The 24,002-nt window shown below is 43.9% G+C and overlaps 1 protein-coding gene across 1 annotated transcript in view; it reads left to right on the forward strand.

Moving 5' to 3' along the window:
* The first annotated feature begins 2,134 nt into the window (after nucleotides 1-2,134).
* Nucleotides 2,135-24,002, forward strand: part of LOC132471144 (cadherin-4-like) — a 126,069-nt gene continuing 104,201 nt past the window's right edge. Inside the window, exons 1-2 of the mRNA XM_060070223.1 lie at nucleotides 2,135-2,428; nucleotides 3,749-3,860. Of these exons, the coding sequence (XP_059926206.1) occupies nucleotides 2,351-2,428; nucleotides 3,749-3,860 (190 nt within the window). The 5' untranslated portion in view covers nucleotides 2,135-2,350. The remainder of the gene's footprint in view (nucleotides 2,429-3,748; nucleotides 3,861-24,002) is intronic.

Here is a 24,002-nt window from a genome sequence, read left to right on the forward strand (position 1 = left end):
TTCCAGAGAGGCTTCTATTATCCTCTGCATGCTCACATCAGGTGTGCACCGCTAATAAACTATGGAGGCATTTCATTTACAGGGCCACCCAGTGAGGTCGTATTGTGGGCGTGTAATGGTCCTCAATATCCAGCAGAGGTATTTTTGTTTTTATATTTAGGGAGCTTATTAATCATTCTTCATTTAGATCAAATTAAAAGCCAGAGCGGCATGTGGGAAGCTTTCTGGAAATAGGAAGAGGTCATGACCACTGCAGCTACCTCTATAACAGGGCACATCAAAGTAGGCGCTTCTTCCTCAGTTGTTGATATAGGAATGCACTACAACAGTTCTTCTTGATTCAGATTCATTACTTTATCGGCTATCAAAAGCTTTGACAGAAAATCATTTTGAGACACACATGCCTCACACTATAAAAACAATTAACCTATATGACAACAGTAACATGCAACAATTTACATAAGGGTGAAAGATAAAATTAAATTGGAATGTGTCCGAGTGGGATGTGGGTGCAGGTTTCGAGGTAAATACATTTTTAATTGCAAATGTAGGCAGTTGGAACAAATTTTTTTAAAGTTCATCTTTTTGGCCAGTGGGACTATGTCCCGGCGACTATGGAAGAAGCTGAACTTAACTTTACACAGTTAAAAATATATATAATGTACACAAATATTATATAAAAGGTATAATATTCCCAACCCGCCCACTCCCCGAAATCCACTCAACAAAATAATTACAATAATCATGAAATAGATCAAAATGCTGAGGCCCCATACTGACTGCTTCATATCATGGGTTTCATGGCATTCACCTCACATTCACATGCATTACTTCTCTCTAGTTTTTATGTAGAGGCAGGCGAGATGAAGCAAAGAAATCAGGGACATATTTACTGGGCCTACTTTAAAGCTTGCCATATTCAGCACACACCGACCTCGTCAGTAGCAGGAACTTGAACCCCTCTCTCCTCTCGTCTCTCCGCTTCCTGCCAACAGGTTGCCACATCTGGGAGATGGGAGTCGCAATGAGAGAGCACAGTTTCAAAGCCCAGCAATCCATTATAGTGTGTCTTCTGTTGTGCGTGTGTGCCAGAGTGTTTGGCCCTGTGTGAGTTTGGAGGGGATTTGTTGCTAGATATATAAATACATAAATAAATATCCGTATCACAACGGACAACCTGGCACTGAGCGCTTCAATACAATTAAATCCACTGTATGCGTTGCATTAAACTGCTGGTCATTTTGCCAGCCAAATAATATACCCCAAAACTAATATACCCCAAAACTAAATAATGAAGGATATATTTTGATTTTGTATCCACAAAGCCCAATTATAAGTAGTCATAGAGGTCTGTTGAATGAGATGAAAACTAAGAAAGACCAAAGCACTGTCAGATACAGGGACAGACAACGGGAGAATGATTGACACCAGCATACTGTCATATTCCTTTTGATGGGAGTAAATTGTCGCAACCCGTCAGATATAAAAATTCAGTCACTCATGATCTGGAGCCTCTAAATGTCAGCATTATTAAATTGTAGAGCCATCTAAGCCATGGCTCCACAACTTATATAGTGCCTTTGTTACCCCATGTTAGTGCTTCAAACTTTTAATTAATTTGATGTCATCGTAACATCCCATGCTACCTTGATGCTATGCAGTAGTACTGTGCATCCCTGACATATCAAATAAAATGTATACAGTGGATGATAGCAGAATGGCAACTGGTGTGTGAAATAGACTCCAGTTGGTTGATGGGCAAAATAAACTATTCAGATTGTCGTTTATCACTCAATATAATATACATCTCCCCCTGGGCCATCTTGAGACACAATATGAATCTAAATAGCCTGGAAAATGCATCTTCAGACGGTTTAAGGTTAAGGTTTTGCAAAGTGTGCATATATATATATATATATAAATATATATATATATAAATATATATATATATATATATATATATAGGCTATATAGGCTATAATATATCATCACAGTTGGTAATTTAAAAAGCTCCCAGTGTGATAACAGTGCAATGGGTGGGGTTGTAGAGAAGTATCCAGCCAATAGGCACGATGCTCTTTTCCACAGAGCCCAGCCAATGGGCACGGGGCTCTCTTTCCCAGTGCCCATCATCTCGGTCTAAGCGGCACTTTTGCGCTAGTCAACCAGGGACACTTCTACCCAGACAGTTACTCCTGGTGCTGCTCTGCCCAACTCTGTTTCTTCAGAAGAGGGCTTCGGAATTACTACTACCACTACCACTACTACTACTACCACTACTACTACTATTACGACAACTACTATTACTAGCTGGTGCTGAAGAACTCCTCTCGGTCGTCTCTTACCGTTGATGACATCCGAATCTGTGAAGATGAATATCGGCTTCGTTGCTCTATTGACGTGCACGTTACTTGTTGGTTCAACCCTGGTAAGATTATTTCAGTGTTTTCATTTAGCCAAAATAATACAGCGGAGGCGATAACTGCTGCTGTGGAGGACTGCCCGGTGCATCCCGAAGTGACGGGGAAGGGGAAAGTATTCCCCTGCAGCCCTGCGATGAACGCTGCCTTCAATTGTGCCTGTGATCATGCGACGTGCGATTTAACATACGGTTTAATTTCCATGCAAATTATGTTGTGCCCTGGGAATGATGATGATGAACCACCCTTTTATATTGTTAGTCTTAACTGCGGTCCTTTATTGCAGAGGATGGAGTTGATGCTTTCTGGTCGTTTTAGCGGCTATAAACTTGTCGTTTTCGAACTGCCTGTTTTTCATTAAAGATTGAGCTTGGACACTATAGGCAACCTCAGCAACGCACATTTTCACCCAAATGTCTTGATCTGTAGAAAAAAAAAAAAAATAAGCCTGAAATGGAAACTACTTATGTTGCTGTTGCAATGCTTGCTTGTCCTAAGATATTGCAAAAATATTTACGATAGCCTTTGCATTGGATACAACTATCGATGTCTTGACTCATAAATTATCTGACATCAGATCGATCACCCAAACAGAAGGGCTACACCACATAATGCCTATGTTGCAAGTTCTGCAGAATCGGGGTACAATTTAGGCAACAAATCGTAATTTTATTCAGAACTAATTGAACAACTCGTGTGTTAAATTGAAATGATCTCTAATTGATCGTTGTGATGCCGGGCTTGGTTTCATGTGCGTGGAAAAATAAAATTGGCCCCCTGTTGGTCTTGGTTAGGCTGCCTTTTAGCATAACAGTAATCAACCCTTTCAATAGTATTCTATAATAGGAATTGAATTGCCTGATCCCTTGACGACATTTTGCCTTTGTCTCTTTGATGCACATTACTGCAGCAGCTACATCTCCCTTCACATATCATCATTGTCAATATATTATCACCAACATAATTATTCCATCATTACTCTATATCATTGGTGTCATCAGCACTCCAACCTCCCTTTCAAAGGTTCAACTCAGCATGAATCTCCAGCCCATTTTACACTGCAACCCCTACCCCAGACCAATCTGCACTATCCACAGCAATTATTTAAAACAGGTGTCCAGCCTAGAGATTCAAACCTGTGCCGGTCCCAGGCCACACAGGGCTGTCAATGAAAACGATCCAGGTAGCGGCAGATCTGAAGGGACGGCCAGAGCCGGTTCTCAACAGACCCTGGAAGGCAGCGAGACATGAGCCTGCTGCCACCCTTCAGCCAAAAGTCAATTTGCCAATCCTTGATGCCCAACTTGTTTGTTTTTTCTCATCCTTAGGGGACTAAGCTAGGCCAGCCGCCCAAACCCCCCTGCAAACCGGGCTTCTCCCAGAACTTCTACACAGTGATTGTCTCAAGGGATATACTGCGTGGCCAAAGCATTCTTAAAGGTAAGTCCCCCACCGCCGTTTGGATCCCTCCTTTTATTGACTGAGCGTTTTCTTTTTCTTTTTTTCGTTCTTCCTTCCTCTCTCTGGCCCAAATGGATTCCCCAACCTCGACCGCGTGATTGAGTGCGTGAGTGCGTGTGTGGACGAGGTGGGGCGGATGGAATGTGCAGGCACATATATTATGCCGAGACTCTCCATCACTCCTTTAAGAAGGTCGGATCACGCGCGGGCCACATAAACAGCTCATCCCGGAGCACAAGCCTCCACATATAGCCAGGCAAGGCAAGCCCCGAGTAGGGGAGTGCAGCTCGGATAAATCCTGCAAAGATTGAACCTGTGGTGTGATGTGTGCATAATGCACTCCTGCCTAAATTATGAGCGGGGAAAGTAATATTAATGGTGCATGGGGTTTAATTGATGAAGCACCTCCTGAATGACTCTGCCTTAAAATTCTGCATATTTCCCATTTTGATGGATTCAATCAGATGTCGGCTAAGAGCAGAGGAATTTAAATTAGCAATCTGTCTCCTGCTGTGTATGTTTGCTGTCTGAAGGCTCAGTATTTTATTCTATCCTCGGTGTAATTCGTTTTCTGTAGAGTTTTTTTCTTTGTATATTTTTAGAGGAATTCAATTCTCTTTTCATTCGCTCCATTTCATTTCAGTGCACGCCGTGACATTATTGAAAAGCATTTTCTCCTGCAAAATGAAAATGCGCAGTATGATATTTTTGGTAAACCTCTCTCTAACTGTTGAAAGGCTTTCAGTGAATGTCAATACATGATTTGGTTTGCCTAAGAAATGGATTTGTGAGTACTTGAGAGTACTTAAGCATAAAGCTGACCCACAATACTTGTTTTTTACTGTATGCTATTAACAGACCTGCAGACCACATCTTCCAAACCTTTCCTATTATTGGAAGGTAGTGCAATACTAAAACATAAACTTCCCAGCCTATATTAAAGACCAAGTGCTAGGCCTATCATACCCAACTCAAATATGTGTGACCTTTTATGAACAGTAGAAGTTTCCACTGCTGTGGATGAGGGACCCATGGGCTCAGAAGAGAAGCCTAACATTTAGGTTGGTACATATTGTCGCACATTTCGTCTACTCATGGCAGTTACTCATGCGTTGGGGAGCGCCAACGCGGCAGAGTGCAATAAGCTTAGCCGTCCCCTGACACTCCCGCTTTTACAGCCAAATATTTGTCTATTGTTATGTGAAATGTTATTTGCCAGAAGGAAATGGCGTTCCCATTGAGCGTTTCCGGTTGTGCAAAAAATGGCCGTTTCCAGTTGTGCAAAAAAAGGCAGCAATCGAGTTATTCTGGAGGTTATTTTGTTGTTTTGGAGGCTGACAAGGACGGTGGAGCTGGTCAACGGGGAGGAGGAGCGCCTGAGGGGGCCTGAGAGTGAGGTTCTGTTGGGTGGTGGGAGGGGTGGGGGGGTGGTTCAAGGTTTTCATCTCTTTTAAAATGGGCTAGGGTGTCCTCACTGGCGCCAGACAGACCAAATGTTGACAGAGTAGATAAATTGATATTGATACTTTTGGTTAGTTTTGGACCGAAAATGACCTAATCGCAGAAGCTCTTCGTTCATATTGTTCAGAAACTATCTATCTTTTATGTCACACCCTCGCTTCCACTTCTACGCCGGGATTCGTGGAATATAAATTGTTATTCGACCTTTGCTTAACACTGGTCAATTGTGTGCACAAATCCTACAAAGTATCCTGTTTATCTTGAATAAGTAACGATTCACTACACTGTGAATGTTCTGTTCAGCTCAGATAGCAAGCAAACATCTCGCTATAACAAGCATCCTTGGACTAGTTGATTTCGTCTGCAACCAAGTTAAAGGGACTCACCTGGTTGAGCCGAACCAGGGTTCAACCACAAACAGACCAAACACTGTGCCTATGCTTCACCAATCTCCGGAGACCTCAGAATGTACCAGTCTTTGTTTGGTTCATGATGTACATCATCCAGATGCACAACAGACTCAGCCACGCCTCCCTGACGCTCACTTGAGTCCTCCCATAGTGCCTCTTCTCTGTTAAAAATATTCAATGCCGTAGCCTACAGCAATCGGTCCATCGAGCTAGCCCCTCAAAGGGCTTTAGGCCCGACCGCATAGCTTTAGTCCTCCTGCTATGATTAATGGGCATTGGGGAGTCTGACTGAAGCTGTGTTTCCTGTACAGTAGGACGCCATGCAGGAGGCAGTCTTTTAGGACCCACAGCCGTAGCGTGGATAACCCAAAACTGTCACATTTTTTCCCTCCAGCAAACAAATGGGTATTGGGAGGGGGTGGTAAGGATGCACAGCAGGGGTTTGGTGGGGGGGGATGGGTTCTGGATGGCAGGGGCCCCCAGACGGGACCGCTCCGTCCCATAGGACCGACGGTGAGCGGTGCGGGCACAAGACCCGAGGCGGCTGGCTCAGCAGGTGCAAGGCTGCAGCACACGGGTTGTGTTTTCAGGCAACAAAACAATGTACACCATTCAGGAACAAGGGCCATTTGTCGTCGTTGCTGTAAAAGAGGGACACTGTGGGTTGTTTTGTCCTCTGATTACTCTAATGGAGTGTGGGCGGCTTGCGTCAGTTAATACAAAACATAATTGATACGTCCCTTTCATTAACCGAGACCTGTTAATGGATTATGCAAAAGGAGTGTGTTTCCCCGCAGAAATGGCGCGGTAACAATATTTAGCCTAAAACGCAGTCTTGTGTGCGCCGCTCCCAACTTGTTCTCTTTCTCTCCTCCTTACGTGTCACTCAGTACGCTATCCGCAGCTTCCCTCCAGTCCCTCAGAGAGCTGCTGTGCGCGGCTTAAGCGTTTCCCAATGAATAGCCCCATGAATGGGCTCATGTTCCTGAGGACGGTGGTTTCCGAAGCCAGGAGGCGGCTACAGCGGGATTCTGTGGTATAGACACAACCAGACGCAGAGGCTCTTGGTCCGGGCAGAATCCCCCACTGGGGCCTGATAAGCCATGAAAGGAAATATTACAGTGCTTGCACATTTCTATGTAAACTGTCACCACGCTCGTGGAGAAGAGATACCTGGAAATTGTGCCGCTTGAGAGGGGAGAGAGTGGGCTTGGGGGGGGGGGGGCTTCCGCCCCAAAAGGAAAAGAGGAAGTAGAGGAGGATTTGAGCTATATGCCTACTTGCGGATCACAGCTCCTTAAGTTGCTGTCGGCGCATACTTAAAGAGACAGCCCTGATGAGTGTTGGCCTCTGACCCTGTGTCTGTACTGAACGCAGGGGAAAGAATGGGAACATGGCAGCCTGTGGTGGGTGAACACCGCACTGCAGCTTTATGATCCTGCAACAGAAGGAAAATACTTTAAAGTACGTATCATAGAATTTCTCCTCATCATTTTGGCAGAAAAATATTTTTCAGCAAGGCGGCATTGGATTTTGACATGGCAGTTCGTTTTTTCTCCTTTGACTGCGAAGACCAAAAAAAATAAAAGATTATAATGTTGTCTGCAGGTGCAGGCACAACAATAGAAATGTCAGCTACTTGCCCAACCAAAAAATCTGAAGAAATTCAGCCTGACCAGAAATATATGCTATGCTCTGTTACCTTGGACCCCGTCTGCTCTTTCAAAAAGAATGAGCTTGTTTTTGATATCCAAACTGCGTTTGTTCTTGAACCTTTGCCCTCTGAAAGTATAATACTGAAGAATCGGATACCTTTCAGCCACTGCAAGCACATGCTCTTCTTACGCTGCTTTTGGCATATTTCTTATTGGGTCTTTCAGGGGCTTCTCCTTATTTGGTCCAAGAAAGGTGCATTCGCTAGACACAACCAAATATTAATCAATGTACTTTAATCTTCAAAGACATGAGTATTTCTCGCTCAGGCATATTCAGGATGACACGGAGTTGAACTCAAACGCTCCGGTGGAATGACTCGAACGCGACCCCAATTAGACATCACTTGGGAAATTGGACGTAGAGCCGGATCTGCTCTAAAAACAGCAGCGTTGTCCAGAACGACAGCCTCAACAACCCCTTATACCCAATACGACAAGGCCTCTCTAAGTACGTCCACAACCGGGGAGCAGGGAAGTGGGGGAGGGGGGCGGGGGGGAATTACGTTCTTGGCCGTTTGATAAGCAGGATGCCATTTTCGCTGTGACTCGCTAACATCTCTCTTGTCCTCGGGAGACTCTTTCATCTCTGTCAGCGGGGCCGGCGGGCTGCGGCCCGTTGATAGAATACAGGTACGCTGGATCGGCCACATTATTTCTCTTTATCTGCGCTGCCTCCTTACCCCCGCCGCCGCCACGCTCCCGCGTGCCTCAAACTACCCCCACAACATGACGTACATCTATGGAGCCCGTTTCATCAAACAACCGTCACCCAACCCAGCGCAGCATGGCGAAAGCCCCATGCTTTTCATCCTGTTATGCTGCCCTAGCCCCTCAGAATGCAGTGGGGGGGGGGGGTTTAAAGGAGCAGGTGTTATTCCGTCGGACAGGAAATGGGAAAAATACGATCCTGTCTGCAGCAGGATCATCTGAGCATGTTTGATCGGTCACAGTTAAAGGATAACCAACTCAGTGCCTTCTGGTGTCATCCTAGCATTAGCATCAGTCCGGGAGTTGGACCAGGAGGCAGCAGCCTTCCTATTTCCCCATGAGGAGGTTGAACAAGAAGAGCTTGACTCCTACGTGTTGGCAGGCATTAGTGCTCTCGTCTTCTTGCTAAACTTTCCTCTCCTCCTCTATTCTAGTCTCTGAGACACAGCCGTGAGCTATTGTAAGGCGGTACACTCTGATCCCATTATTATACTACTACTAAAAAGGTTAGGTGGGTACGTTTGAATTATCCAGACAAAATAGAGGTGAGGGAAAGGTGCCCTGAATTGTGACCTCCAAACACAGGTAATCATGATATTATCAGCCGACAGATTGGATCTCCAGATGCCAGCGGCTGCAGGTTAGATAATACACCATCCAGGGTAGGGAACCGAGAGGAATCCATAGGGAGGAATAGTGTAGCGGGGGAAACAGGTGCTGGTTGTGGGTGTAGTGGAGCTACACACTGGTGCCCACAACAAAACCAATTCAGGAAGCGTTGTGTATTTATTATTGAACTCAACCCAAAAAGAAAGAGTATGCCCTGTAATGACATGGCACATGGGAGAAAGTTAGCCTGAGGCTATTTTGCCAATCATCTTATTCTTTTGGGGGAAATTAAATCTTGCACAACCAGGTGCAATTGCATCTACTGGGAGCAAACCTGATTAAATTAAATGTAGGAATGGAAATATGAATGGTCATAAAATCAAATAAATACACATCATTTAAGATATGAAAAAAAAGATATGAAAGGCATATCTACCATTTCCTTTTAGACATGTTTTAACTGACTACCCTCTCTCCAAATCCATTTGTGATAGAAGTCTGGCCGTCCTTTGTAGCTGTCTTAAAGGGACTTTATTATCAGGAGACCTTTTCCCTGTCAGACCTCTGTTTGACCTGTTCTCCTGGCATGGAACCCGGCATCTACTACTTCATTAATAAGCATTCTGGCCTTTAAGATGTAGCGTATATATGTATCTGATTTATGGTTTATTTTTCTAATAATATGGTTCAGATGCTGTTGGTCATTGTATGAAAAGTGTGCACCAGGGGACGGTACGCAGACAATGAGACTACTTTACATTTTTGCATTGTGATTACTGCTGAACACAATATTCAGATTGAAACAATATTCAAAACATTAAAATGGGCTTTAATCATGTGCTGTCGTTCTGCAGAAGCTGTACAGGACACATCTTATCTCATTTATATTTATGGGAAAAGCTAACAACAGAAAAGCCTAGTGCTTAGCAGCAATTGCCATGCTGTGTTCGCTATTTGACTTTTCACTTGCCTTCTCATTTCAATTTCATTAGGCTTTGTTTGTTCTCCCAGTTGTGCACATTAAGTGGTCATTTACATTTATGATTTTTGTTTGGTAATAATCCATGATTCCATGAATAGACCAGATGACAATTTCTAAGAACATAACGCATACTTCTTTAACAACAAGGACTTTAGCTTTGAAAGTAACTCGTCACTCATCTACAGTACAGAGCACACATCTGCTTTCTACCTCATTATACCTGAACCTGATTAATAAAAAACACCTGAGCATATGTCCAGCAAATAATATTCAATCATTCAGCAGACATTTATCCATGGCGATTTTCCAGTGGAATACTTTTAGATATAAGCAGTCAGGGTGGTTTGGGCCTCTTCGTCAAGGATGCCTTCAGGAAAACTAAAGTCTTTGGTGGTTCGAACCAAGGGCTCTTTCGGCTTGGAGTCAAACCCCCTAACCAGTGACTTTATTATATAGACTCTAATAAACTGGAGAACACATATTTTATGTTGATGATGGCTATAATAGGCTCTGCTTTGAATGGAGGTCCCCTAGCACTGCATTAGGGTTTTGATGAAGTGATAGGGGCAGCACCAACCTGAATATTTGTAAGGGAACCGTGGCTTAGTGACCCAGGGTTCTTTCACCTCACATGCTGTACCTTCCCGCCCGGTCTGTGTTCCCTCTCATCGTTACTTTAAATGCCAACAATGATTCAGCACTCCACAGGAACCTGTGACCCTATTCAAAAACATTGTCAATGGGGGAGTGATTGAGGAGCGTCCATGATGTTGAGTTGCAAGAATAGATTCCAGAAATGCTTTAAAAAAAAAAAAAAAGGTTTCCATGGGGGTTTTGTCTTGTCGAAAAATGATATTTACCAGGGATTTTGCAGAGATGACCTCGAGTTCTGGCAAGGCTTCATGCGGGGACATTGTAATGACAGGACAATGAGTTCGTGAACAACGTCTTTCTCTGTCCGTAGAGATGACGAGGATTGTGGGGGCCCACTCTCATCTTTCCACTCGTTTTCTTCTTTCAAAGAAGGATGAAGACATGAGGGTAGAGCAAATAGAACAAGTAGAAGGGAAGAATCCAGAAGAATTAAAAAGAAAGCTTCTCTCTTGCTCTCACCCTTTATCACTTTCTTACCTGTGTTTTTCTGCTTTTTGTGCTTGGTTCATATGCACACACACACACACACACACACACACACACACACACACACACACACACACACACACACACACACACACACACACACACACACACACACAGGTGCATTAATATCATCCTTGGCACACAGATAACGCTCCCCGTCTGACTTCCTGAACCTATTGGCCGTTCTTTCCTTCGCTCCGAGTGACTCATGCGTTGGCCTTCGTCGGTGCACTGCGTCAGAGACATGTGTTCTTTATCCCGTCGCCCGGCGCTGCTGCCAGTCACACACAACAGACTCCATAACCGCACACTTCCTGGCTACAGATGTCATCATGCTTAGCAAAGTGACGTTTAATTAGTGTCGTGAGGAGTCGTTTCATTCGCTGTTGCGCGATTCTACGTCCCCGTCCACTGACCCTGGCCCCCTCCCCCCGCCCCTTTGTTCCCCTTGAGCCAGGGATGGCGAGTCACACAAACAGCATCGCTCTTTATTCATGAGTTATGGCCAAACACTTTGACCTTGTGCTGCCTCTTGTACAACCCCACCCTTCCCCCCCCCCATAACCCCATCACCTTACCTCCAGCCCCCCCCCCCCCGCCAAACTCATCCCAGACCCCCAGCACCTACCCTCACGACACTCCACAGCCATGGCTGAAATCACCCAACGCAATCAAAATGATTTACACCTACGGCTTGACTCTTGGCGTCCAGTCCCCCGGAACTGTGGCTAAATGCATCTCCAGCTTGGTCAGTGAGTGAACTCTGTTCGGCTATCGCTCCGACTGCAGGCTACGCTCCTCTGTCTTCCTAATTAAAGGGAGCTCTGCAGCCAAGAAGCCCTTTCTGTTCTACATGCTCTAATATTGGAATGGTCCCTTAACCACAGAAGGGGGGTTGTGGCGCTTCTACGTGTTTTGTCCTTTGGACTTATTCAACCATGGGATTTCTATTGAGTTAGCTTGTTAGTCGGACAAAGTCCCTAGTTCACTTACTCTGCTCAAGCATAAACATGTTGATATATACCCAAGTGACATAATTACAAATGCACACGCAGTCGCGCAAATCGACGCGCACGCCACACACACACACACACACACACACACACACACACACACACACACACACACACACACACACACACACACACACACACACACACACACACACACACACACACACACACACACACACACACACACACATGCAAGAGAGTTGTGCCTGTTTGAGAAAAATGTACTTTCCTCTGTGAATGTCTGAAATGGAAAGTGTGTTATCTTGCGTGTTGTTTGTGTGCGTGTGTGTGTGTGTGTGTGCGCGTAGGCAGAGTTCCATCCAGAGGGTGATTATTCTAAATGGAGAAATTAAAGGATTATAAAGCAGCCTAGTAATCCAGCTGTCAATCCCATGGCTCATTAAGAAGCAAAGGATACGCTTAGGAGAGAGAACAGAGAGAGAAACTGAGGGACAAAGATAGAGAGAGGACGATAGAGAACAGGCTCCATGAGGAGAGAGAGAGGCAGAGAGAGGGATATGAGGAGAGAGAGAGAGGGTAAGGGGCAATGCGGAGGAGTTGAAGAGAGACCAGTGCACACAGAGATGGGCTCCTGGATGGTTTCAGGGGCATGTTTATTCAAGCTTTCGTTGACTCGTATTGCTTGTATTTATGTTCTTAGGTAATAATGTCTGGCTATCATAATGCACCACCTTGACATGGAGGGCATTGCATATGAATAAACAGCTAGGATAAGGGGAATCTACTTCTTAACACCTTTCCTGTGCTTATTATTTCTTCCCTAGCTCATTCATTGTTAATTATTTGTAACAAAACTGAAAAGATTAGAAAGTAGGACACAGTATTGAGTTTGTTTTTGTAAAATCCTTTAAGTCTGAAGGCTGGATATTTGATATGCTTTTGTACGACACTTCCTTTGTATTTCGTCATGATCTCAAACAGAGTCATGCCATGGCAGAAAGATGGGCACATCATGAAGTGATCATTCCTCTGTAGCGTCGTTGTATAGTAAAGTCCGGTGTGGCCATGACTTACTATTTGCCGAAATAATTTAATCATTCCTAATGTGTGACAGGAATAAATGTGGTCTTAACAGTCAGTATACAACGTTGAAAATAGCTATTTCTCCTTCAATGAGTTAAACCATCTAAAACAGATGGGCCATTCCAGATGGGTGGCCAATAACTAAATAGATAACATATGATGGATTTACCAATATGGTTTTTGTCACACATTACGTTTTGTTTGGCTTAGAGGCACATATAGGATACGTGCTTTGAAAAGAGGACACCATCAGAAACACAAAAATCCAGTTAGTGATGGAGGAAAACTGCATTGCCTTTAGCTGTGGAGCTGTTTTGGCCTAATTCTCTTGATTCATTGTATTCTGGATACAAAGTAGGTCCAAACAAACACTGTGACTTGTGGTTGCCTACTACTGGATGATTTCACAAGTTGCTTCTTCTGGCTCAATATTCTTGTGTCACACACAGCCAATCTGAAGTGACAGTATGTACAGTAGTATCACTCTGTCTCTTTGTGTGATTCTGTTGACATGATCTTCTTTAAAGGGGTAGTGAATCTTTTCAGAGAAACTTCGTCGTCACCTTCAAGGGAGCCCGACGACAAGGTGTGTGTGGCTGTGTGGAGCTCCGTCTGGCCAGCGGTTGATTTTAATGTCCAATGTCTCGGACACTATGGGCCCTATTTTAACGGTCTGAAACGCAAGTGAGAAGCGCCAGAGTTAGCTTTGTGGGCGGTTCTATGGCGATGTTGCTATTTTACCAGTGCATAAATGACTCTTGCGGCCGGCGCAAATGTAAAAAGGGTTGGTCTGAAGTAGGGATGGGCATTTGAAGAAATTTTCTTGATCGAGCATCGCTAGAGTTATCGATCAATTATCGATTAATCATTAACTTTTTTCTATGTTTTTTTTCTAATGTTTTTATCAATGAAATCTTTATTCCAACAATAATGTATGGGCCAAAATTAATACAATACAGTTAACTTGAAGACCTACAACTGTTTAACAGTTTTAAAATAATAAATACAGGCATTATAGGTTATAGGCCTATGCGGCGCTCGTAAAGTCCGAACAATGCGCCTACAGGCGCTCTTAAAGGTTTGGAAACGATTCAACAAGACTAAATCTGTAGCCTATTCCAATTACAATAAGTAGCGAACTTATCGGACAACAATAATCAAACAAAGGCAGTAGGCTAAAAGTGGGCATTAAACTGTATAACTGTTATGAAAAAAAAGGGGGGGGAAAGGCCGACATATAATGCCTGCAGCCGGCGCGCGGAAAAGGCTCGCAACAAAAAGATGAGCCACCCATTTACAAACAATTGCATGAACTAGTCTATCTAAAAGCAATACCTTATTGAACATATATAAGGCTGGACTTGTTGCTAAAATATCACAGTTTTGGCAAAATGTAACGACTCCAAGAGGCACCAAGCGGAGCGAGAGTCAACACATTAAGAAAGAAAAGAGCGACTCACATACGGTGGTGACTGTCGTCCATAGCATACAGTAACTCCAGCCTACATATTTTTGTTTAGGAATATAAGCATGTTAACATGCTCGGGGGTCAGACGCGAACGCAGCCTTGTAACTGTCAGTCCAGCAGCAGAAAACACCCGCTCTGACGGGACCGAAGTTGCGGGGATGCAGAGGTATTGTCGCGCTAACTTTGACAGCCTGGGGAACCTTCTTCCATTCACTTTCCACCAGTCGGCAGGGTTATATTAAATTAAATGCTTCAAGACTCACAGTATGCAACACAACGTCCTTTTAATCGATAACAATATAAATTGATCGACGCATTTCTTAACGATCAATTATCGAGCATCGATTAATTATGCCCATCCCTAGTCTGAAGTAGCCTAATTACCCGTAGGTGTGGTTTGAGCGTTACATGCAATAAACCAACGAGAGTGCCTTCTCCCATCCCCTTTAAGAGTCATGAGCACATTTGAATATGACAAGTTGATATTTTGACGTTCGTTTGCAGTCTCCGATGAGACAGATGCATGACCACATGAATTTTAAGTCCTCAACTAAATTTCGGCAAAGAAAACTTAACACGCATATATGCTGTAACTGTGGTTCTATTTAATGATATTATACGCAATACATTAACAAACATTGTTTCTTACCAGTATTGTATGCATTATAGTTATCGACTTGTGTTGCTAATATGCATGTCCCCCCCCGTTAACATACATTGCAATGGACTGTATTATGCGTTGCATGTTTAGTTTGCGTTTGTTTAAACAGATGGACGCACAAACGCGCGGATGCATTGATTTAAAAGTTCAACTTATTACTGCTGTATCCGCTGTTCTTTCCCAAATAATTGACCAAGAATGTGTGGCTAGGTAGATGAGAGAAGCAAAGTGTATGCGGGACGTGCACAAGCAACATTATGTATGCACCCTTGAAATAGCATCTGAACAACGCGCCACTGACTTATGACTTATTTCCTGGTTTGTGGCGCAATTGTTTTCTGAAACTGCAAAATAGCACCGGGGAACGTGTGTGCCAGAACACGCCTCCTCCTTTCGCCAAACCGCCCCTTGGAGCGCAAGATCATTCCCTAATTTACAGGCGTGTGGAGGGAAAAGAACGCTCTTCACCAGTTGCCAACTAGCAGCGACACATGCGTCAGTGTAGAAAGTCAATTGCGCCGGATACAAGATAGGGCCCATAACTGTAACGTCATTACGTGCCGCGCATTTCATGTACATCATTGCTCACTATAAACAACGATTTTTCTCAAAAAAATAAATAAATAGTTTGTCGTAACTATTGGGATAACTTCCCCACTTCCTTCCAAGGACTCTCAGCCTCAGAGGGTTTTCTTTTATTTCATTGTGCTCCCATTCGAGCTGAAAAGGGGTGAGTTAGGGTTACCTCGATTATAGCTTTGAATATTACTGTTGATTGTTCTTGCCTATTACCTAACATGGCATGACTACTGTTAGACTGAAAGAGACTTATAATTACCAAGTTAATTTAAACCGCTGCCACTTACTTTCATTGCGACTGCCTTTTACAGACAGGAGGTATTAAAAAGATGATATTTTGGCCAGGATTCAGCCTTCAGATTGAATATGCATGCAGTTCCAGTCCACTGGTGAGCATCACATGAATGTATTAATAGAATACAAGGGTACTATTTAAATACTGCCTAATCTACAGACCTAATTGAATAACCACCTTCATTATCAGTCAGAGCTTGCTTTGCATAAATCCATGATCCGTCCTCTCCCATGTGCTCATCGATTTCTCCCTCCCCACCTTCCTTCTCTGCTCTTCCACGGCATTCTCCGCATTTGCATCATTCTTTCTGTAACATCTCTTTTACACATTTGGCCAAAGGGACTTTTAAATATTGGTCTTTAATGAGCACGTCGGGGTTAGAATCCAGCCTGACTCGGATGCCCACAGGTGAACTGCAGGCGCGGTGACGGGGAATCAAAAAGCCTTACCACAAGATGATTTTGTTTATTTTTCCCGTTATGTTTTGTCCGTCACACTGCTGAATACAATTCTCTGGCTCCAATCGAGCTGTCTACAGATTTAATACAAAGCCTCCCCTTCTTGAGCGAGGGAGCGAAAAAAAAAAAGTGTGACAAACCGATGTCGTCGCTTGATATAGAATTTTACCCCAATCTGTTTGGCAATCGCGTACGCAAGCACAGACACAAAAATAAACACTCTCAAAGGCAAAACACACACACACACACGCGCACACACACGCGCACACGCACACGCACACAAACACAAGTACACAAACAAGCGCATGCATGCACACCTGAACACACATTTGTATTGGAGGAACCTAGATTTACACAGGTGCAGTGTTGGAATATGGAGTGTAGATATGTTACCTCGATGATCTAACTGCGGGTTTCCCTCTTATGGATCTCTGGGTGAGCTCAATTAAACAGTGGTGTTCAGAAACAAAGGATTTTCTAAGCCCTGCTGAAGCTTTTCCTTTCCCTCCCACTTGATTACTTCTCCATATGCGAGCAACTTGCCGGCATTCCGATCGAAAACATTGGCTGGCAGCACACACAAATCCACATGAAACATCATTACTATGCCAAAGTTTTCCCAGATCCTACTCCCTCCTCCTACGCCGACGAGTAAACGGAAGCAAACCAAAATGCCGGTTATTAGTCATGTTTTGCATAGAAAAACAAGTGTTTTGTTGAACTGTGGTTAAGCTTTACACTTACACTTCCAATCTCTACCAAGCATAACGCCTGTCTTAGACATGTCGCTGCTTTCCATACAACAGCCCACGTAGGGGCAAAAAAAATTGGGGTGATGTAGCTGCTGTATGATTGAAATATAGGAGTCAATCAATACAACACTGCTCTTTATTTTGCTGGCAATGCACACCACAGTTGCATGCAGAAATATTGATCCCAATCTCAGAAGAATAACACTCTTTCTCTCTTGCTCTCTCTCTGATTCTGTCTCTCTGTCTCTCTTTTCTTTCTTTTCTTTCTTCTCATTCATTTATTTTCTTCTCCTATATTCTTCTCCTTGGCATCTCTTGTACTGGTTTTATTTTCTGCCTTTTGTCGCCTCCGAAGAATCATAGAAGTTTCCCAATAAATGTATTTAGCTCTGGGAACCGCCTCACAAGAGGATGAAGTGAAAGAGAGTGAGTGTGGGTGTGTCTGATGGAGAAACGTGTGTTCCATGGCGTTTCTGATGCGACAGTGTTTGCTCTCAGCCCAGCCCAGCAGTAAGATAATAGAAGGTACGTTGAGTCGCTGTGGCCTCTGGGGAAAACGAGTCTTCTCCTCCCTATGAACAGCAATTTAGCCCTGGCCCATAAAGGAATGTAGGCTGGCCCTATTGCGGTGGCATCATGATGCCATGACCTTAAGATTAGAGCCTCCATGGGCCTGTGGAGAAACACACAGTTGTTCCAGCCAGGGCCCTCTTTAAAACTAACATTGAATGAAGTGTGGTAAAAAATTGTCTAGTATTTAAAGATTAGATGTCAACACGTTGAGTGAGACAATACATTATGGTTGACATCTGAGGAAGCCTGTGTGGGAGGCTGAGACTTTGAGTGCCAAGAAAAGAAAAGGGGTTGCCTTATGTTATCTCGGTGGTCAACAATCTTGGTTCCTATCGGCCCTGGTTGTGGTTTGGAGTGGCGCCTCATAGCTAGCTCCTAACTGACTAGTTTCTTCTGATGCGACCGTCTATTCTATCCAACCTATCAGGACAGAACAGATAAGCTCATGCATTAAAACCAACTGGTGATGAATCACAAATTTAGCAGGAGTCACTGGATAAATGAGCCATGCTAACCTCCAAGCTTAGCTCTGCCGCTCACCTCACCTTTCATGAATAAACATGAATATTAAACATTCCCTTTATCCTGCTAAAGTTTTGCAGTCGCAGTTTCACAAGCTCTTGGGTAATGAATCAATAAGTCTCCCTCTGTAATGAATTTATGATACAGAAATGTAAATGCTGGCAAGCCCATACCTCTCACTTTGTTTACAAGAATCTTACTATCAAAACTAAGAGCCCCCCCCTCCCCTCCCCACACTTATGCCACCCAGCCAGAGTTTAGCTAGTTTGTGTCACGCTGTGGCACATTCAATTAAGCTCTGTTCACACTGCAAGTCTTAATGCTCAATTCAGATTTATTGGTCGGATCCGAGTTTGGTTGTTTGGCTGTTCAAATTATTTAAAAATATGGCCAATACCAGTGGCAGCAGCCACAGTACTATCATGAAGGCAACTGAAGTCAGTATTTATGTTGAATCTATTGACATGCAGTGTTCACACGGTGTGGACATTATTACACTGGTCGATGTTATTTTCTTATCAACTGAGAATTTCTTCCTTTTAATTTCTTAAAGGTCCCATGACATAAAAATCTCACTTTATGAGGTTTTCTAACATAAATATGAGTTCCCCTAGCCTGCCTATGGTCCCCCAGTGGCTAAAACTTGCGTTTGGTGTAAAACGAGCACGAGGTGTTCTGCTCGCCTTTGAAAAAACGGAGGCTCAAGCGCACTGATTTGGAATGTGGGCCCATGGGTCGTCATAAAGGATCTAAGCTCCTCCCCTTTCTCTGCCTTGCCTGCCGAGAGAATTTGGGCCGCCAATGAGACATTACCGTGCGAGCGCCGTGTGTGTGTGTGTGTGTGTGTGTGTGTGTGTGTGTGTGTGTGTTAGGGCCCGACCGATTTATCGGCCTGCCGATTTAATCGGCCGATTATAGCCTTTTTGAAAATAATCGGCATAAGACGCCGATTACAACCGACTTTTATTTTTTATTTTTATTTTTATAAATGTTATTGCGATTAGTATCCTGCAGATTGCGCTCCTACTCGCCTTACTAACTAACAACTTTAGCTGGAGTAAAAAAGAGGAGATTGAATTTTACCGTACAACATGAAAGCACGCTCGCTCAGGCAGCTGCGCGCTCACCTCACCAATGTACACAAGACGCGTTGTTTGAGCATGTTGTGCCTGTTTTTCTTTAGGTCCCAGGCCATGTTAATTTGTTATACTGTAGACTCTAACGGTGAGACCATACTGCTCAGCACGCACGTGTTAGTCACTGCTCACGAGCGCAGCACATTGGGAGTTAGTTATTTATTTTACATTTTACATTACACTCATTTTTGACTGTAGATGTATTCTAAAACACTCAAAGGTTCTGCATTCAATTCACATATTCATCAAAAGTGTTTAAAGTATATTTAAGGTATCAAAAACTACGTTTTATATATATATATATATATATTTTTTTAATCGGCCGATTAAATCGTAATCGTAATTTTTCTCTGAAAATAATCGGCATCGGCACTCAAAAATCAATATCGGTCGGGCCCTAGTGTGTGTGTGTGTGTGTGTGTGTGTGTGTGTGTGTGTGTGTGTGTGTGTGTGTGTGTGTGTGTGTGTGTGTGTGTGTGTGTGTGTGTGTACACACACTGTAACATAGTGTTTGCTGTTGGTGTTATGGTGCATAACACGTCGGTTCTTTGACATCTCTTGTATTTCCACAACGAGACTCGTAGTGGGGGTTATCTCAGCCATGGTTGAGAATAAATTGGGGGAAAGGAACTTTGGCTTCGACTCCCTGAAGTACATGAACCACGACATGGGGGAGAAAGGGATTGTTGGCCGCGAATGTCTCCCGCTTGAGCCCCGCTTCCCGCTGCCGAGGGACCACCGCCTCGGCGCTGACCACTGCCGAGGCGGTGGTCCCTCGGCAGCGGGGCTCCGGCGGGAGACAACCGCGGTCAACAATCCCTTTCTCCTCCATGTCGTGGTTCAGTCTGCTTCAGATTGATGTGGACGTGGAAGAACCAGAGATGTCGGAGAACCCGACGCGGTCGTTTGAGATTCATAATATTGTCTGGAGGCTCCCACAGCTGTTGGCCGTGATAATATATATTATATGATATAGATATCTATGTATAATATGATATTATTTAGATATAGAGCTCCAGGACTCCCGTGTGTTCCATAATATTTACAGTACACGGCTAAAGGCTGTGTGCGCCTCGCAGAGCGCATGGTACCGTGGCTGCAAGCTGCTCAGGGCCACACCCCCACCCTCCTCCTTGACCCGCCTCTCTCCTCCTCATTTGCATTATAGCTACAGACACCGAAACCGCTCATTTGGGGAAAGCTCAATGTGCGACTTGTTCGTAGTGGCTGTAATTCTGCACCACGGCTGAATTTCGGGAAAGTCTTCAAATACTGTGTTTGAGGCCTACTGATATCTATATTGAAGCATCCATAAAGTAGCATGCCATGGGAGCTTCAAGCGGTACAATTTGTTAAAAAAATTTAATAACGCCAAAGTATAATATAACGTAGGACTGTTGCATGGACGTCAGTGTCCTTCAGGCCCGCTCAGTGGTCTGAGCCGGCTGGGTTATGGCAGAGCTCCGATGTAACCTAAATGTTTCAGAAGACACTCAGCTTCCCTAGTATGACAGTAGCCTACAAATAAGGTGGTTTGAACATTGTGCAACGTTTTGATGAAATTTCACAGCAGGACTGACGCTGTTGAAGAGAAAAAACACAGGCGCTATTGTGGGGGACCGATTGCCAGAAAGGAAAAAATATCATAATAATCGCCATCCAATATTACTACTATTCTGTTTTTTTTTCTCTGTCCCTCATCTGACCTCCTCCATCTGTCTTCCATGTTTAGATTTATTGAATGACTCTCAAGCACAGAATTTGTGACGAATCTCGATCCAGAGTGACGTCAAGGTCGCATTAATTCCAATATGACTGAGGTCATATTGCAAGAAATCAGACCTAGATTTGATTCAGGACCACATGTGAAGGGGTTACAAATCAGTATTGAAAAGATCAGATTCAATGTGATTTGTGCTATTTTCACTTTGCTGAAAATCTGATCTATGTCAAATATGAGTTGATTTGGGCCACTTTACCTTGCAGTGTAAAGGAGACCTTAGAGTTGACCGAACAGTTGAAAGAATTCTTGGAATTCTTAAAGTCTCCCGCGTACTACCTCGAAGGGGCTCCATGTTACACATTGCGACTTCGTTGATGCTATTATTTCCTGTGATCATTTTAAGTTTTGTTTATTCTTCCTGTGGGTCTTCCATTGTTTCCCTTGAATGCAATACGACAAACATAGCTAAACAGCGAACAATTGACATTGCCCTGAGCGTCGCACTCCGCTCCTCTTGTTAGCGTTAGCGTCGTTAGCGTTGCATCGGAAGCCTTGGTTTCGGACGCTCTCTCTACTCTTGAGGTCATTCTGGCAAAGGCATCGATACCTCAGTGTACTTCAGAGGGCTGAAATAAGTGTGAGGAGGAGTGGTAGTGATGGACCCTGCGTCCGCACAAACGTGCTCAAACAGTGGCACCATTGGCAACCCTGGGAGTGGAACCAGCACCGTTCCATTGACTGTTCAGATGTCTGGGGGCTTGATTGATCGGGGCTTGTGCTGTGTTTTTTGTGCTCTGAATTGTTGTTGTTATTGTAGAAATTGCTTTGAGTAATCTTGGGGAATGCAGGGGAGTGGTTCTGGATTGCGATGTGTTTGTAATAACAGATTTTTACTAGTGCAAGGTCACTGGCGGAGGCGTTGAAGGAAACCCTGCATTTGTTTCTCTACCCCGCTGTTGAAAAGATGAGTTGATCACACAATTGTACATAAAAATGCAACAGATTTCTACCCATGGGAGAGGCAGCACAATCAATTGCATATTAACCAAAATCACGGTTTTGGCCTCTGAAATTCCTGAAAGATCGCAACAAATGTGTTTATATAAGATCAGACTTTATTTTTTAAACATGAATAAATGCGAGTTTATACCTTTTGTTACAATAATATCAACTTACAAACTGTTACAACTCAGCAATTGCTTTATTTTTATAGTTTTCGATATACAGTATATAAATGTAATTACTCTGTTAATTGCAATCAGTAAACACAATCACAATATCAGGCAAAAAAATCACAATTATCATTTTTCATTTAATCGTGCAGCCCTACCATGTGATCTCTCCAGGCATTTCCCTGTCCTAGAGTCACACTTTAGTTCTCCTTGTAACGCACATGTTGTGTAGAGCCTCAAGCATACACACAGTTATTTATGGCAAAATAAACCGTGTTACCCTGTCTTGATGCTTGCCGACTTTATAAAAGCAGCATGATATCAGGTTTGAATCCCGAACATAGATATTGAAAAAATATTCCAGAATGGAAAAAAGTACAGAATGCAGTGTTTTATTTACTGGATTCACATTTTTGAAACAAATTACTTATGACTGACTCACTAGCTTTTTCTTCAGATGAGTTCTACAGAACAGTACTCCACTGCAAAAAAAACAAAACTCTCCCTTATCGCTCGGTTTTTACACTCCCGTTTTCTCATCCTTGGAAGAATTCTAGATCCAGTTTTCAGGCCTCTCTCCTCATGTGAAGCCACCTCTATGGGCCCTGCTTCCCGCTCCAGCAGCCCGTGGCTGTTTGCAAACTTTTCTTCCCACTTCAGAGATTCACTTTGGCGAATATGGGCCAAGCTGGGCCATGACTGTCCTGTGTATGTACTCACGTGTGTGTGTGTGTGTGTGTGTTTGTATGCATCAATGTGTGAATACAGTAATTTTCAATGATCTCAGCACACACCAGCACCAGGCAGTGCTTGCAGGCTGCATTCTAAACACTCTCAAGGCCACAGGCAAAGCAACATGAATTTTAATGAATTATTAAACAGGATTATTTATTTACTTCCTCCTCAACCACCTTACCAGCAAATCTTCAATGCAGCTTTTTACTCTCTTGGCAGCATACCTATGTCCTTTTGGATGATGGGTTTTGGTCTATTGGGTGTGTGTGCGTGTGGTGGTGTGTGTGTGTGTGTGTGTGTGTGTGTGTGTGTGTGTGTTTGTTGGGGGGGGGGGGGGTGGTGACTCACTGTACTCATTGCTAATGTAATTTCTCAGAACTTGGGTATCACAACTGCAGCATACTTTACCCAAGTGAGACTTTCGCCTTTCCATATCCCAAGCAGCGTGAAATCTATTTGGCTCATCCATGTGCACTACCGCGGATGTTTGTCAATGTTGTTGTTTGTTCTAGGTGAGCGGCTCTGTGAGGAGTCAGGGAACTGCTGTGTGTGTGTGTGTGTGTGTGTGTGTGTGTGTGTGTGTGTGTGTGTGTGTGTGTGTGTGTGTGTGTGTGTGTGTGTGTGTGTGTGTGTGTGTGTGTGTGTGTGTACGCATGCGTGTGTTTGTGTGTGTGTACGAGTGTGTCTGTCTGTATGCGCACAGTGTATTTGTACATGCGAGGGCGTTAATGTTTGTGTTTGTGTGTGTGTGTGTGTGAGCCAGGCTATGCTTGTGGAATGCGGGCATGCGTTAGTAACGTTTGTGCGTTTGGCTGTGGCAAAAAGAGATGAATAAGCGAGCAGAGCGTCTGGCGCCCTGCCAGCAGAGAGGGACTCAGACGCACTGCAGATGAGCCAAGCTTCGGCGGTACGCGCTGCGTACAGCGAAGGAAGAAATACTAATCTACTATTCCGGTTTGACACTG

Source organism: Gadus macrocephalus, chromosome 13 (genome assembly GCF_031168955.1).
Source record: "Gadus macrocephalus chromosome 13, ASM3116895v1".
Classification (NCBI taxonomy): domain Eukaryota; kingdom Metazoa; phylum Chordata; class Actinopteri; order Gadiformes; family Gadidae; genus Gadus; species Gadus macrocephalus.